Consider the following 15386-nt stretch of genomic DNA (forward strand, 5'->3'; position numbering starts at 1 on the left):
AAGTGAAGTATCCCGATAGGTCCTACATAACACGATAGGTCCTACATAACACACCATGTGTTGTACATATACAGTGCATGGAGGACTATGTAAAAGAGAAAGTTTAAAGGGCCAACTTAAGTGACTTTGGCATTGACCTTTAAACCACAGACAATTTCAGTGTAAACGGAAGTTCTGGAATCGGAAGCTTGGCAGGTAGTGCAGATTAGCATTTCCTGTAAAAGGTCGACCCCATAAAACAACAATCATCCTGTTGAATTAGTATACACATAATGAATGTTTATGAGTGCAATGGTGCGAATATGTTCATGAGTTGAAAGATGGAATGTTCTATTCAACGAGGCGGAGCCGAGTTGAATGGAACATTCCAGCTTTCAACGAATGAACATATTCGCACCATTGCACGAATGAAAAACATTCATTATTTGTTTTATATAACATCCAAGTAGAATTTTGTCATTTTGATTGAAAGAAACAACTTCCAAAACAAACAATTTCAACTGTAGAAGCCGAATGCTAGTAATTTTACTATGCTTTCTTGCAGTAACACCTGCTGCGTTACCAAAGACACGCGCACGCAGTGATGTTTTTACTCAGCTTTTTCGTTCCATCCGAAAAGTACCATTGCACGCTGGCAGCGTGCCAGCGTGCAATGGTACTTTTCGGATGGAACGAAAAAGCACGGCGAGTGACTCAGCGTGCAATGGTACTTTTATTTGCTATCACGTGACGGACAATCCTCCAATCAAATGGCAAGGATCTGCTTGGGTGTTATATAAAACCAAATAATGAAATTATAGGGCCTCCCGGGGTTAGGGAGGGGAAGGTCCGATTGGGGTGCTACGACAGGGTTATCATTTATTCAGCACATTATTTCAACATTTCTAAAAATGTTGAAATTTTAATCCCTGATAATATTTGCGAATTTAAGCAGTTATTGCATGCCATATTTGCAGATAATTTCTTCCTCCACCGATTTGTCTGCGCTTTGCAAATTTCTATCCTGCTTTGTGAACTAATTTATTCAGGAAATAAACATTATTATATTCAATCATTCTAATCAGAAGGATCAATATTAACTGTTTTATTTCCTTTTTTCATGTTCTGGTAAAACACTTTTGAAATTGATTGCCAAGTATAACAACATCATAGTATAAATCACAATATCATTGTGCACACACAAAACTGCAACTTTTATTGATCAATATTGTCATATTTATTGCATCATTATGTAAAATAATGTAACGTTTAACCGACAGGGAACTTAGCCATTGACTTATCTTGAACACTTGTTACCATGTCTCTAATGCACATTTCAAATCTCCTCTTGACCAATCAGAATGAGTAAACTGTCTGTGGTATTTATAAATGTGGAATAATTGTTTCAGGAGGATGAAATAAGAGAAATATCAGATATTCAAAAGGCCCAATGTAGTTTAATATTTACTGTTCAGAAAATGGAAAGAACATCTGAGCTATAATTCTGTGGATGTGATTTCCTGCTTGAGTTATGTGGTTTGGTCTGGTAATACATCTCAGTTTCCTGTAGCAATTCATTTACTTAGATAAATAATTTTTTTTAGAGTACATTACCAATTATCTTGACCACTTCAAACCAATTAAGTGGGGTTTGTGGCAATACCATGGACATGATCTCTCTTGTAACAAAATATTGACCTTGAACGGTAGCCTACATTCCAGGGCATTTCCCGGCAGTCCAAATACTGCACTTTGAGAAACTTTGAAGTTTGCGTTATAATTTCCACATAATTTCAAAAGTTATATATAACTCTTGTTTATAAACAACACAAAATCTGCTGAACAAGTTTTGAGATATGGCCCTTTCTTAGCATCAAAAGTTGATAAATCGGACAGGGCAATCTCAATACACTTTCAGACTCAATGTGTTCTGTCCTTGAATTGTGCACAAATTGGCCTACAGGAAGTCCAGGCTGGTGACACAGGTCACATGGTCTATAGTGACTGTTAAAAGAATCAGTCTGTTCTGATCATAACATAAATAGTTTTGAGTTGTTTTCTCATTGACTGATCTTTTAAAAACCATCACAATTCAAACGTCCATAGCATTACTACACATTATACTAGATCACATAGTTGGACGAGTAATCGGAGCGTGGGTTTGAATTTCACCCCCGTCCATGTTTGAAAGCTACATACAAAGTGTGGACCCGAGAACAAAAAAATTAACATAATGTAGGGACTTGAAACACTGTGGACTTACACACATCCACACAGTGTTATTTTTACAGTATTGAAGAATAGGGTTTTCCTTACGCGTAAAGCCAAATTTCCTAAAACCATGTTAAGGCCCCCCTATAAAAAAAAATGCTTGACAATGAAAAGTATTGCTTAGCAGAAATGTGTGAAGCAGTAATCACTATTTCCTCAAGCTCATCATTCCTTGTCATCAGCTCAAGGTAATACTAAAATTATTACACTTAATCCCATTCCGGATGAGAGTTTTGGGGAAAGTTTTCCTTTTTCCAGTTTCCCCTGTATATTGGTACATCTTGAAGCTTAGCTTCCTACTGTTATGGGACGTTATGAGAGTGAAGCCGAGACTTTCTAAGATGTCATTAAGGAGGTCATGGCCCATGTAGCGAGAATTCTCCAAGCAGGCGAGGGGTAGAACCACCTGGGGTTTAAAGAGGCAACAAAACAAAACATGATTAAGGGAAACAAACAAATTTTACAAAGGTTTACTGTTCTCTTAAAGGCAGTGGACACTATATTGGTAATTGTCAAAGATTAGCCTTCACAGTTGGTGTATCTCAACATATGCATAAAATAACAAACCTGTTAAAATTTGAGCTCAATTGGTCATTGAACTTGGGAGATAATAATGAAAGAATAAAACACCCATGTCACACTAAGTTGTGTGCATTTAGATGGTTGATTTCGAGACCTCGAGTTCTAAATCTGAGCTCTCGAAAGCAAATTCGTGGCAAATTACTTCTTTCTCAAAAACTATGGCACTTCAGAGGGAGCCGTTTCTCACAATGTTTTATACCATCAACCTCTCCCCATTACTCGTCACCGAGAAAGGTTTTATGCTAATAATTAATTTGAGTAATTACCAATAGTGTCCGCTGCCTTTAATACAATATTGGTCCATTTTCATCTAAAGCCCACAAAAGTAGCTGAGCACAAAAAATTAGACTGACAAAAATAAAGTTACCAACCAATTTTGGTAATGAAATAAAGCAGCTCTATGAAATTGGGGCCACGGTATTATTGTCAGTATTGTTGTCATTTGATTGGTAGAAAACGCACCACAACCTAATATTGAAGTCCAATATGGATAACTATTGGATTTGGAAGCTATGCAGGATTGTTCCCAAAATACTTACTCCCTGTCATGTGACCAAACAAGACAAGGTTACGTCATGGCGGGTGTCTTCATGGAGTCACCCATGTTGTTCAGATTTGTTTTGAAAGAATTTTCAGAGTGTTGGGTGGACGAGTTTCTGTGTCTGTTTTGTGTTTTTGGTGAAAAAATATCAAATGACAAGGACAAGTTGTATAAAACAAGTATTGAATGCTTTTTGTATGTGCATTGTCACACAAAATTTGGCATTTCCATTTCACTGGGCTTCGCCATCTGAATCGTATAGTCCATATTACACTTTGTGGTTATAGTCTGCGACAATTAACTCCAACGAATGTAATGTTTATATACGATTCTATTACGCAACTTACAAAGAGGTATCCCTTGGGTTTACATATAGCACAGCACTTTTTCAGCATGTCACCCCGTCTTTCCGGCAAGCCAACAAAGTTAAGAACCAAGCTAAGTATGATGATGTCAAACTGGACTGGGTCATCATTCTACAATCACAAGATGTACAAAAACAAAGAATTACTGAAATGCAACACTTAAGGACTGTAGTTTTGACCTCTCAGCTTTGGTTAAACCCAAACTCTGGTACTACACAATAAACAATTTGATCCAATCTACACCTCTAGACTGATAGAGGTCAAGGAGTTAAGCTTCTTCAAATTTGCCCTTTCCTTGGTTGTAGGTGAATATAAAGCGTGGCAGCAACTGAGAATAATGATAATAATACTGATTTCTTATATAGTGCTGTATCATACTAAATACGCATGTCGAAGTTCTCAGTATTTTTTTCCTGCAAGGTATGCAGAGCTACGTTTTTGCAATATGATACCTATTCCTTTGAATAACCCCATGGTTACAAGGTGCTGTAGCGCATTATGCTGCAGACCAAACTAGGAACACCAGGGCGAACCCCTTCTTTCTACGATAATGCACTGGGTTATTTTACATGCATTACACAAAACACAGGACCTATGGCTTTACGTCCCATCGAATGACGCAGCAAAAATGGTTACTTGCTTAAGGACACAACCAGGACTTGAACCCACACTCTGCTGATCAGAAACAACAGAGCTTGAGTGTGGTGTTCTTATTTGCTCAGCCATGCCAAGCCACACAAATGACTGGCAAGAAAGACAAACTGCCCCACACTCAACTGGGCAGAGAAAACACACTCAACTGCTTTGTGGATCTTTAACAACTGAGCAAAGAGATTTTGTTTACAATTTTGTTTCCCCGGGGCCAGTTAGTTGTACATTTACCTGGAATGTGAAGAAGTCTGCTTTTATCACACAACTATTCTGAGGGTTCAAATCAATTGGTGAACAATCAATCCATTTCTTTTGCTGACTATAGTTGTAGTCCAAGGCACCAACATCCAGAAGCTTGAACTTATGTCCCTGACATAAAACACATTAAAGATGAGTTTAAAAGCACAACCTAAATATTCAAACAAATAGTTTATATAACTTGTTCAGGAGTTATGAGATGTCTTTCTTAACCCTAACCCTCCTACTCCTGGTACAATTTTCTAGCAGGATGACCAACCAAATGAAACCATTCAACTGCATGGATTGAAAGCTGTACAGTTGCACAGCTGTGCACACACAGCTCTGTGTTGCATACACTCTGTGGACATTCATTGGTTCTGTGCACTTTAGAAAAAAACATATATCTTTCAATGTAGTAAAAAGGTTCACACAGTATTTCAAGTCCTTTCATTGTGTCCACATTTAAGTAACACATAAACAGAACGGTCAAACATTATATGCATTCATCACATGGTATCGTATTGCAGTTTATAACACCCCTTACCAATATTCTGCCTTTTCAATGGTTTAGAGCGCGTCACATGATATGTCTTAGTTTTACTAGACAACGGCCTTGTGATAGTGCATCGGTTTGCCGTGCGCTAGTCCGAAAGACCATTTCGGATTACATGCACTACATGCAGCACAGTAAAAGTTTTCGCAATCTGTATTCGCGTCGTCCGTGGATTGAAGCATTCAGGTCTGTAACTTACTAGTACAGTATTTAGAAATGTTTGGGGTGTTATAAAACAAATATTGACGGCTTTCACTCGTGCAATGGTTAAAACTATGACTCCCTCAGTGATCCCCGGACCGTTCTATTTTCCCTCGGCTTCGCCTTTCTATTTTCCCTCGGCTTCGCCTCGGGAAAATAGAACGCTCCTGGGATCACCTCGGGAGTCATAGTTTTAACCATAGCACTCGAAGCAGTCAATATTTGTATACTAGCATAGTTTATCTATCATTCAAAACCACAGTTGATGATATGGAATGATCAGACAGTAGGAGGGTTGACTGTGTAGTATATGCATGTAGAAATATTCTTTACATGGTGTCATTTTGCAGGGTGGCTAGTTTATGTTTCATTCAAAATCACAGTGGATGATCAACAGCAGTAGGGTTGACCGTTTTATCATTACACAAAAATATCAAAGAGAACTAGAAACCTTTTCCACTCTTATGTTGTGCTCTTTTAACTTCTGAAGAACCCATTTGGCTGTGTTGAGGTTACCATGGCGAGCTTCTCCCTGTTTAGATGCAATCTGGTATGCATCCAACCCTCCAAGCTGATGAAGAAATTTAAACAACATTGTGCATATTATAATTAAACAGTATACCCATGGCAAATAATTTTATATTTGATGTGTAATATACAAAATAATTGATAAAAATAGACTACCAGTAGAAACATCATCTGATCCCTCATTCATTCATTCATTCATTCATTCATTCATTAATGGCTTATTATCCAATTTCAGGAAAATTTACAGAGAACACAACTTAAAAAGAAGAACAAAATTAGAAAAGGGAGACATAACAATTGGTTTAGGAGAAAAAAATATTTACAATCGAAACAAAATTGATAAAACAAAATTGTTTGAAAGCTAGTGAAACAGTAGCCTGTATACAATATTGTAAGCACAGCCAAGTGAAACCTAGAGGCAATCTTAAGAAATTAAGAAAACAAACTAAACAAGCACATACCTGTTCTATCTGTTTCTTCAGGATATTAAACTTCTGAAAATTGCTGGACTTCTTTTGTTGCCGATGGTCTTGGATCTTTTCAATTTCTTTGTTGAATGTGTGAAGCGTAGAAATTACTTTGTCGTTCTTTCGAGTTTTTCGCCTATTAAAAGAGAATATTTAAATACTTAAAAAATAACTACCGGTAGTTGTACTGCTACTTGTTGTAGTTGTTTGTAATTGTAGTTCTTATAATATCATTACGTCTCAATGCGCTTTACATTTAGTGCCATGGGAACACTCCTGTTTTTAAATAATTTTTTTTCAGCTCTCTGGGGATCATACTGCCCTGAGCTGCCATTTGCCCATAGCACTCACTCCCCATTGTTGTTTTCATTCACAAGGATGATGAACAGGTTAATACCCAGCTGGTCATCTCGCCCCCTAGCAAGCTCGCCCCAACAAAGTCACACCCTGCAAAGTCGCCCCCTGACTGGCTCGCCCCCGGGACTTTACAAAGTCGCCCCCAGATAATGTCGCCCCCTGACAGTGCACCCCCTGACAAAATTGCCCCCTAGCAAAGTCGCCCCCTAGCAAAGTCGCCCTCAGATGTAATTTAGTTCGGAAAATTATGGTAATGTGGTTTAACTTAGCCTTTATGTTTAGTGTGTGTTTGGGTAAAAAATGTCAACAAATAACTAAATTTATTAACTTAAATTCAAATGATTGTCAATGTTTAATTAGCCTTGCCCCAAAATAACTTAATAATATTTAAGAAAAGTAGTGTAATGATATTAAAACCAAGTATGCACAAATTTTATAGTTTAAATATACTCAGGTGGATAACCGTATGGCGCCACCACTTTTTCACTCATTTTTACAAAAAGGGGTATCTCATTGAGGTAGACTATATTATTTCATATCTAATGAAAAGCGGTGGCGCCATACAGAAACTTTTCTACTTGGGTTGAAAACAAAATTAATTAATAAACAAAATTGTCAATGTGTATAGCTAGTGTTAAAACCATTTCTTAAATTAATTTCAAAAAAAATATGTTAGTTTAATTCTGAAATCTACTAATGTTCCATCATTAAACTTTATTAGAGTTTGCTCCCATGGAGGAAGGAAAAGGAAATTATTTTCCAAACTAAATAACATCTGGGGCGACTTTGCTAGCTAAGCTAGGGGGCGACTTTTTACAACCTAAAGGCGACATTGTCACACAGACAGGGGCCGTTATTGTCACACAGACAGGGTTCCACATTGTCACCACACACAGACAGGGGGGCGACATTGTCGGGGGCGACTTTGTAAAACTCCGAGGGCGAGCCGGTCAGGGGGGGGCGACTTTGCGGGGGGGCGAATTTGTTGGGGGCGAGCATTTAGTTGCGATAACGATAACGTAACCCTCCTCCGTTTTCGCCACTAAGTTAGACGTACTTAGGCTGGGAAATACACTTGTCAATTACTTACATTGAATCTTCAGTGACTGGTCTTTGCTTTTTGCGTTTTGGTTTCATCATGAACTGAGTTTTTGACACTTGTAACGGAGCTATTTTTTAATTTCAGCAAATCATTCTGCCAATGGGCGCTGCCATATTGCATTTCAGTTCATAGGTCAAAGAGGGCGCTCTAACAGATTAACCATTGCTTAATTTTTCGCTAAACAATCAACAAATTCGTAAGCACTTAGCACAAAAAAATAAGCAGTATTTCATCAACTTTTTGGTCTGTCGTCTGCTAACAAATTGCAACGAATAATGGAACAACGGGCAGACATCGACATGATTGAAAATGAAAGCTTAACTTCCAGTGAAGCTCTGGCAAAACGGAAAGCGTCGCCCTTTACTTCGACAATGGATGTGGCACTTGCGACCGCCTTTGCAACAGAAAAAAACATACTGGACGGTACAATGCGTACTCAAGGCGTGCCGAACAGGCAGCAAAAGCTTGCAGCGTGGGAACGTATACGGGACTGTGTCAATGCGTGAGTGCTCAGTTTGTTTCTTGTGCCTTTGTTTACTCCATTTAACTCTATTTTTTACTCATTTTTGTTTATGAACTGGTCTGTCAAATATTGGTAAAACAAATGTGGAAAGTTGCTTTAGAATTAAGAGGTACTTGGAATTGGATGACCAAATTTTTAATTTTTTATTTTATTTTAATGGTTTGATTCAAGCAGTCAGTAGCAATTCTTCTGTCAAAATCATTTTTATGAGGCATCCTATGATATGGGGCATCAGTGGTTTCATTACCAGAAATATGTAAAATAATTATTTTATAACCAATGCGTACACAATTCTGATGTCGTCCTTATTTTTAATAAATATTAATAAAGAAATATACGGCATTCACATGTGCAAGAAATTATTAGGTCTAAATTGAAAAATTTATAATTAAATGATCATATCCTTTTATTAATAATTGTTGTTTCTTTATACTTTTGCGTAGATTTTCGGGAGACACTAATCTGAAGACCGTACAGCAATGTAAAGATCGACATCGCAACTTAATCCAAGCTGGTGAGATGTTCTTTTCAGCAAACAGGAATTTTTTTATTAAACCTTCGATTCTTATTTCTAGTTCTATGGACTTTTTTTATGGTCATTATAGTTAATTACTTTTTTTGTTTCAGCGCTTAGAAACCCTGTATTAACACAATATGTATTATTTAAACCATCAAAAATCCATTCCGTACACTTTGCCTTGGCTTTCTACACACTTCATAGTTTTACCAATGTAATCAAAGTGTAATGAACCATGCGTGACCAGTGAAGTGTACAAACGGTTTTGGATCATGAAGCCAATCCTACCTATCTCCATGGTGAGACAATTGGCTTTGTTCCGTCCAACTTAAAAGAATCATCCCAACTAAAGTTTGGGGGATTCTAAAGTTAGGACAGAACAGCTCCACAATCTACCATAGAGTTAGTAGGAGGTTTAGTAGTGAACAGATTCTCTTCTTACTGCATCGCAAAATGATAAAGAACCACCTTGTCCTAGTCAATTAGCTCTTTAAAACTGACAAATGACGACAATTGTAAATTGTGGGACGAGTTAATTATAGTCCATGGTAGGGGACTCTTAATGGAATGTGCAAAAAAAATTGTAATTACTCAAAATTAGCATAAAACCTTTCTTGGTGACGAGTAACGTGGAGAGGTTGACAGTATAAAACATTGTGAGAAACAGCTCCCTCTGAAGTGACGTAGTTGTCGAGAAAGAAGTAATTTTCCACGAATTTGATTTTGAGACCTCAGATTTAGAATTTGAGGTCTCGAAATCAAGCATCTAAAAGCACACAACTTTGTGTGACAAGGATGTTTTTTCTTTCATTATATATCTCGCAACTTTGATGACCAATTGAGCTCAAATTTTCACTGATTTGTTATTTTATGCATATGTTGAGATCAACCAAGTGAGAAGACTGGTCTTTGACAATTACCAATAGTGTCCAGTGTCTTTAAGACATCATCAGGCTACCCACCTTGGAGCAGTTCATGGAGGCCATCAGATATAAGATGCGAGTAGGCATTGTACTGTCCTCCTTGAGGTGTTTGAAACCAAAATTAGACAGCCAGCCAAACTCCATTAATAATCGACATGAGAGTCAGGAAATAGCCTCCAAGCTCCTGTAGTGATTTATTCAAGCTGGGGGTATATGACGTCAGTGATGAACAAGGAGTAAAACTGTAATACAAGAATAGAAAAACTATAATGACTACATGTTGTAACGAATGGCTAAAAGAATGCTGAAGCTAAAATGCAATAATACACAGAACTAGACCTCACACAAATGGAAAATTGGGCGTGACCCGTGCAGTAAAAACCCACATGCATATCCCCTTAACCAGAAACGATATGTAAGCTAAATGTATACACAAATCCCATGAATTAACGAGGCCTAAATACCCACAAAAACACCCTTTGAAGTCCAAAAACAAGGCAAGGAAAGCTATAAACTTACAGGCAATGCTTCTCGTAGGCGTTATCTGAGAAGGCAGTAGATTGGGATGGATTAAACTAGTCACAAAGTGTGAAAATGTCGGAACAAACTTTTGACGGAAAATTGATAAAACGTGATTCGTTGAATGAAAGAACTTGTTGCCAATAGAGGGCGCAATTTAAAAAACGGATAGATGGATCCAGAATAGGCATGTTTGTAAGTAATTGGCACCCAATGAGTACAGAAGCCATCCACCGTTGGCAGCTGCACTCTTGTCTAGATGCTGAACAGGCCTTGACAAGTAGCTGAAAAGATGTCTTATAGATGTATGTAGTATGGGTACAGAGGGATTCAAAAGTCAAACAAGGTTTCTGTTAAAATAGAAAATACAGGTCTGAATTTCACCATGATGACTAAATCTAATCATAATCTAATCAACATGATACTCTTGATTCATTTTAGTTCGCTTCAGGAGGAACACAGGGTTAATGGAAGGCCCTCTACCAGCTCTAATGAATATAACTGAGACACAAGAGATGATTGAATCGACTGTGGCTAGTCTAAATGACAAATCCTCAGCCGATGAATGCGGTGATCACAACATGCAGAAAGACAACACTCAAGAATCACCAAATGGTAAGCCATCTCAAAACAATCGGTTATTTGCGAAGTGGTGTCTTTCCTTGCTTTCCACCTCTAGGACCCTGGTTTGAATCCTACATGGGGCACTATGTGGATTTGGTTTTCAGTCCCTGTCTGATTGCTGGGGTTTTCCCTGGGATAATTCTCTGGGGTTTTCCTCCCACATCTTAAAGCGGAAACTTCCTTCCTTGTCTTCTTTCAATGAGGTTCTCAGCTAAGTACGGTGAAAATGTTCATATCCTGAGAATCTTGGGGTCACAACCAGAATGAATAAATAAATAAATAATAAATCAAATCTTGTGGAACCAACTTGAAACTTTCATCCAACTGTCAGAATTCTCCCTCAACAGCTGCCCAAATGGCAGTTACAAAACCTGAGGTTCCAGTCACAATTCGTTCCAAGTGATCCGCCTGGCTAGTTAAGTGGTAAAAAGAATCCCTATTTAATGCAAAGTATAAACTAGAGAAAAAGGTAATGGACTTGTGAAATGACAAGCAACCTGGTCCTGCTAGCTAGTCAATGATATAAGTTCCTGGCAAGCCCATCAACAGCATACTCCCATACATACATACATACATACATACATACATACATATAGGGTATTTATATAGCGCCACTACGTCAAGAACGCAGCGCATTAGATAGGATATAGAGAATGTTTGATACACTTCTTAAATGTTCGAAGAGAGTCGGATTTCCTGATTGAGGAGGAGAGTGCATTCCAGGTGTGTGAAGCAAAATGTGAGAATGTGCGACTTGAGGCCGACTGAAGAAGCTTGATTGAGTTAGGTTCCATGAGGCGAGTAGTGTCGGATGCTGAGCGTAGACTTGAGCGCCCAGGCCGATGGAGAGACAGGCAAGAGGATAAATAGCCAGGAGCTGTGTTGTATTGATTCACCATGCTATATTTTTAAATGATACTTCACCATGCAATATCCGTGATTTGTTTTGGTAATTGTTTGTTCCTGCATTAGGTATCCCATCAACATCTTCAGCGCCAGCAGCCCTGTCTCATAATAAAGACATAAAGCAGCGTCCTATGAAGCGGAGAGCTACATCACCAACTGGAACCATTGACGAATACCGCAAGAGGAAACTGACCATCATGATCAAGGAGCACATCGTCAAAATGGAGCTCATGAAAGCTCAGACAGACTACTACAAGACCAAGACTGACTTCATGCGCCAGCAGACTTGCCCCCGCCCAATGAGCGTACCACAAAAAGTACAGCATCAAAACATACCCAAGAACATACTGCCAACAAATATGTCCCCAAATATGTCCCAAAATATGTCCCAAAATATGTCCCAAAATATGTCCCAAAATTTACCCCAGAAGTTACCAGGAAACACATGAGTCTTTCTCAACATACTTTTACAAATGGGCCAATCTAAGCACATAAAATTGCTAAGTAGAACAGTTTGCTTATAAGGTTTTGTTTTAGGGAACCAGCCAATTTCTCATTTGAGTTACACACACTTTGGCTTGTTTCTTCACCTTAAAGGCACATATTGTCAGCACATGATGATATATTCCAATGTTTCCATTGTCTTAACCACTATAGACACCGGTCAGCTCATTAGCCATAAGACACCGAGTCATAAGCTAAACCAAGATGCACATCCTAAGGGGGTGGGACATTGGTTTGGTTAGAAAGGGCAGGACAAAACTCTGCCAGCATCTTTTGTGTACAAAACCAGTCTGTTAGTTGTCTTTCAATTGTCAATGGAAGATGAACCTAATGATAGAAATTAATAATTTAAGTAAACAAAATTAACTTAAATTTGCCCAGGCAATACATGGCCAGGTAAACAACACACTCGGATAAAGAATTCATTGAAAATAAATGCAAAACAAACCCTTTTAAGCTACGGAAAATAACTTGTCACCATGTGCTGACAACGTAGCAGAGTTACGTTTGTCCCAATGAGCCATTTGCGTGTTATATTTGAATATTTTCTGGTACAATGACTTGCCTGATCACAAGCTACCACTTAAATTCGAATTCCGCAGACTATCGAGACAGTTGCTAAGACACGTGATTTGGGGCAAGCTTTTGCTTAGTTATGTAAGTGACAGTGAACACCCCCTCACAATTTATGGATGTCACCAGGATTTGCTCATCTGGAGGTTGTTATTCAAAAGCTTGCCACGAACCATGTGACATAGCAACTGTCTCTGTAGTCTGAGGAATTCAAATTCGAGTGGTACATTGTGACAAAGAAAGTCATTGTACCAGACATTATTCAAATCTAACTCGCAAATGGCTTAGTCTCATTTGAGGGTTTTAAGCATTCCAGCTTGAAACATTTGCTAAATTAACTTTTTATTTTGTGGCCTCATGGAGTTTGATTTTTTATCAACACTACATCTAACTTATCTTGACAAATTTGATGGGGAAAGTTTTTTTTCATGAAATTCATTCAATGATATGAGAAATGAACTTTTGTATCTTATCTATATACACCTGTTAGTCGTGCCAAATGGGATCAAGTCAACTAAAAGTGAGTATTTTATATGTGGCTTTGTGTAAAAAATTTCATTACAGGTTGTTGCAGTTAAGGTACAAGAAGTGTGTCAAATATGCAATTGTTTCTTTCATCCCAATTTAATTTGTTTATAGTCTTATACTGTTGTCATTTTAAAAATGTAACCGCAAAGTTATTTTAAATTTAGATGATAATATAAATGTGATACCTTCCCATGACATTTTAAATAATTTTGTGATTGTTTGTTGTTTTAACATGTGATACTAATTGTTTGTTATCATCGTTAGCATTTATATTCCTTGTGTGTATCTGGGCCCAATTTCATAGCGCTGCTTAGCGGCCGATTTTGGTGCTTACTGTGCGATTTCCTTTTCATAGCGCTGCTAATCGTAAGCACAAGAAAAGGCATGCTAACCTTCCGGTGCTTACTGCACGAAAATAAATGACGCCACAACGCAAATCCATGGTGAACGCACAATATGGTCGGCTTATTTTTCTGCTAACCTGTGAAATATGCTTGCACCTTAGTAAATTTTTCTGCTACAGTAAGCATGAAAATTTGCTTAACGTTAAGCAGCGCTATGAAATTGGGCCCTGGTAGGCAGCTACAACGTTTTTTTTGTCATAAATGATTGTACATGTTTCTGTCATTGAATTGCAAGAATGATTTGCTTTGTAAAAAGAGGGTTTAGCCTAGGGGGTCTTCCTATTTGTCCTGGGTTGTTGACCTTTATCATACTGTCACCATCTTAGTCATGTTCCTTGTACCCAACACCAGCAATGAATACTAAAATTTATTGTATACAAAGAAACCCGACTGTTTTTCCTTCCAGCCTTGGTTTGGTTACATTGATATGAATGGGAGAAAATCAAGATGGCCACACCATGATAAAGGTCTGACATGGCTTAAGAGTGGGGTAGGTCTTAAACTTGACTCTTCACGGGTCAAAGCAACCATCCCATTGTAAAGAGCCAAACCAAAATGGTTGAATATTTTAAAAGGGTACTTTGGCAATCCCACTTGCACAGATGCAAGGGACTTGCTTTAAGATGGTGTTAACAGTGAAGTTTCACATTGAGTGTGCTAGCCTAATGATCTTTAAGCATTTTTCATTTTTCCACAGTGTTTTGTCAACTGCTAAATCTGCTAACCTAACCACAGTTTAGTAAACTGCATATTATGGCCATGAACCAAACTGGTGGCTACTGCTATGACTGTTGAAATTTAGATTTTTGGGAAATACGCCTCTCTTAATATTTATGCATGAGGTACGCACAATGCTAATTCAAAACGAGGCGATGGGCGCAGCCACTGCAAGTGATGGGGGACGTGCGCCCATAGCCTCATTTTGGGTAAGAATTATGACGTCATGCATAAATATTAAGAGAGGCGTATATACTATCCTGACATTAGTCCAATTTCAATGATTAAATCTGATGGTTTTGACACATTATCATAATGAACAATAATTCTTTAAAAATATCTGGTTACTAAAAGCAAGTCAAAAACATTTTAAATATGGCTGCAAAACAGGAACGAATAACGATAAACACTAAATCCTATCTTTAGTAAAAAATTGTGTAAATAATAAAGCAAACCTTTTGTACCAAATGCACACAATTGTAACAAAAGAACAGACAAGTAATGGCTAAAAACAAAAACAGTATTCATGCTTACAAAAAGGAATGTACATTCTTGTAAATACATTTTTTAGCTTAGAGAGTTTTTGAAGTTGGAAGAAACATTTGCCAAGCAGACATGAATCTTAGTCCTTCATGGACGCAATACAATATCTTTGTTGCCTGTTGGCATTATGATTAACATACAGGGCTTTGCACAGAGTACAAATGTGCGATTTAAGCTTTCCATAAATTGTTTTTATAATTGCCACCTGAAAACAACCAATCAACTGGAGTTGTTTTTATAGTATTGTTTAAAGTAACACGTTGCCTTG

The 15386-nt window shown here is 37.8% G+C and overlaps 2 protein-coding genes across 2 annotated transcripts; one reads left to right on the plus strand and one right to left on the minus strand.

Annotated features, from left to right (window-relative positions):
• Positions 1 to 1186: 1186 nt before the first annotated feature.
• LOC117296784 (25S rRNA (adenine(2142)-N(1))-methyltransferase-like) lies at positions 1187 to 7907 on the minus strand. The gene is made up of 6 exons (XM_033779833.1): positions 7826 to 7907; positions 6373 to 6514; positions 5835 to 5954; positions 4621 to 4758; positions 3721 to 3849; positions 1187 to 2656 (listed from the first exon to the last, which is right to left on the minus strand). The coding sequence occupies exons 1-6, from the start codon at positions 7873 to 7875 to the stop codon at positions 2429 to 2431; spliced, it is 807 nt and encodes a 268-aa protein (XP_033635724.1). The 5' UTR covers positions 7876 to 7907; the 3' UTR covers positions 1187 to 2428.
• A 185-nt stretch (positions 7908 to 8092) lies between these two features.
• On the plus strand, positions 8093 to 13812 carry LOC117296783. Its single transcript, XM_033779832.1, has 4 exons — positions 8093 to 8339; positions 8804 to 8874; positions 10761 to 10934; positions 11916 to 13812. Exons 1-4 carry the CDS (start codon positions 8113 to 8115, stop codon positions 12296 to 12298), a joined length of 855 nt encoding a protein of 284 aa, XP_033635723.1. The 5' UTR covers positions 8093 to 8112; the 3' UTR covers positions 12299 to 13812.
• The last annotated feature ends 1574 nt before the right edge of the window (positions 13813 to 15386 follow it).

This window comes from Asterias rubens, chromosome 11 (assembly GCF_902459465.1).
Source record: "Asterias rubens chromosome 11, eAstRub1.3, whole genome shotgun sequence".
NCBI classification, from domain to species: Eukaryota; Metazoa; Echinodermata; class Asteroidea; order Forcipulatida; family Asteriidae; genus Asterias; species Asterias rubens.

Excerpts from the sequence above, each read along its gene's own strand:
- LOC117296783 (XM_033779832.1), top strand. The coding sequence starts at position 8,113 with ATGGAACAACGGGCAGACATCGACATGATTGAAAATGAAAGCTTAACT. Across the intron at positions 8,875-10,760 it reads TCGCAACTTAATCCAAGCTG|TTCGCTTCAGGAGGAACACA; the intron begins GTGAGATGTTCT and ends GATTCATTTTAG. Across the intron at positions 10,935-11,915 it reads CACTCAAGAATCACCAAATG|GTATCCCATCAACATCTTCA; the intron begins GTAAGCCATCTC and ends TTCCTGCATTAG.
- LOC117296784 (XM_033779833.1), bottom strand. The coding sequence starts at position 7,875 with ATGATGAAACCAAAACGCAAAAAGCAAAGACCAGTCACTGAAGATTCA. Across the intron at positions 3,850-4,620 it reads CAGACTTCTTCACATTCCAG|AATGATGACCCAGTCCAGTT; the intron begins GTAAATGTACAA and ends TTGTGATTGTAG. Across the intron at positions 2,657-3,720 it reads AACCCAAGGGATACCTCTTT|GTGGTTCTACCCCTCGCCTG; the intron begins GTAAGTTGCGTA and ends TTTAAACCCCAG.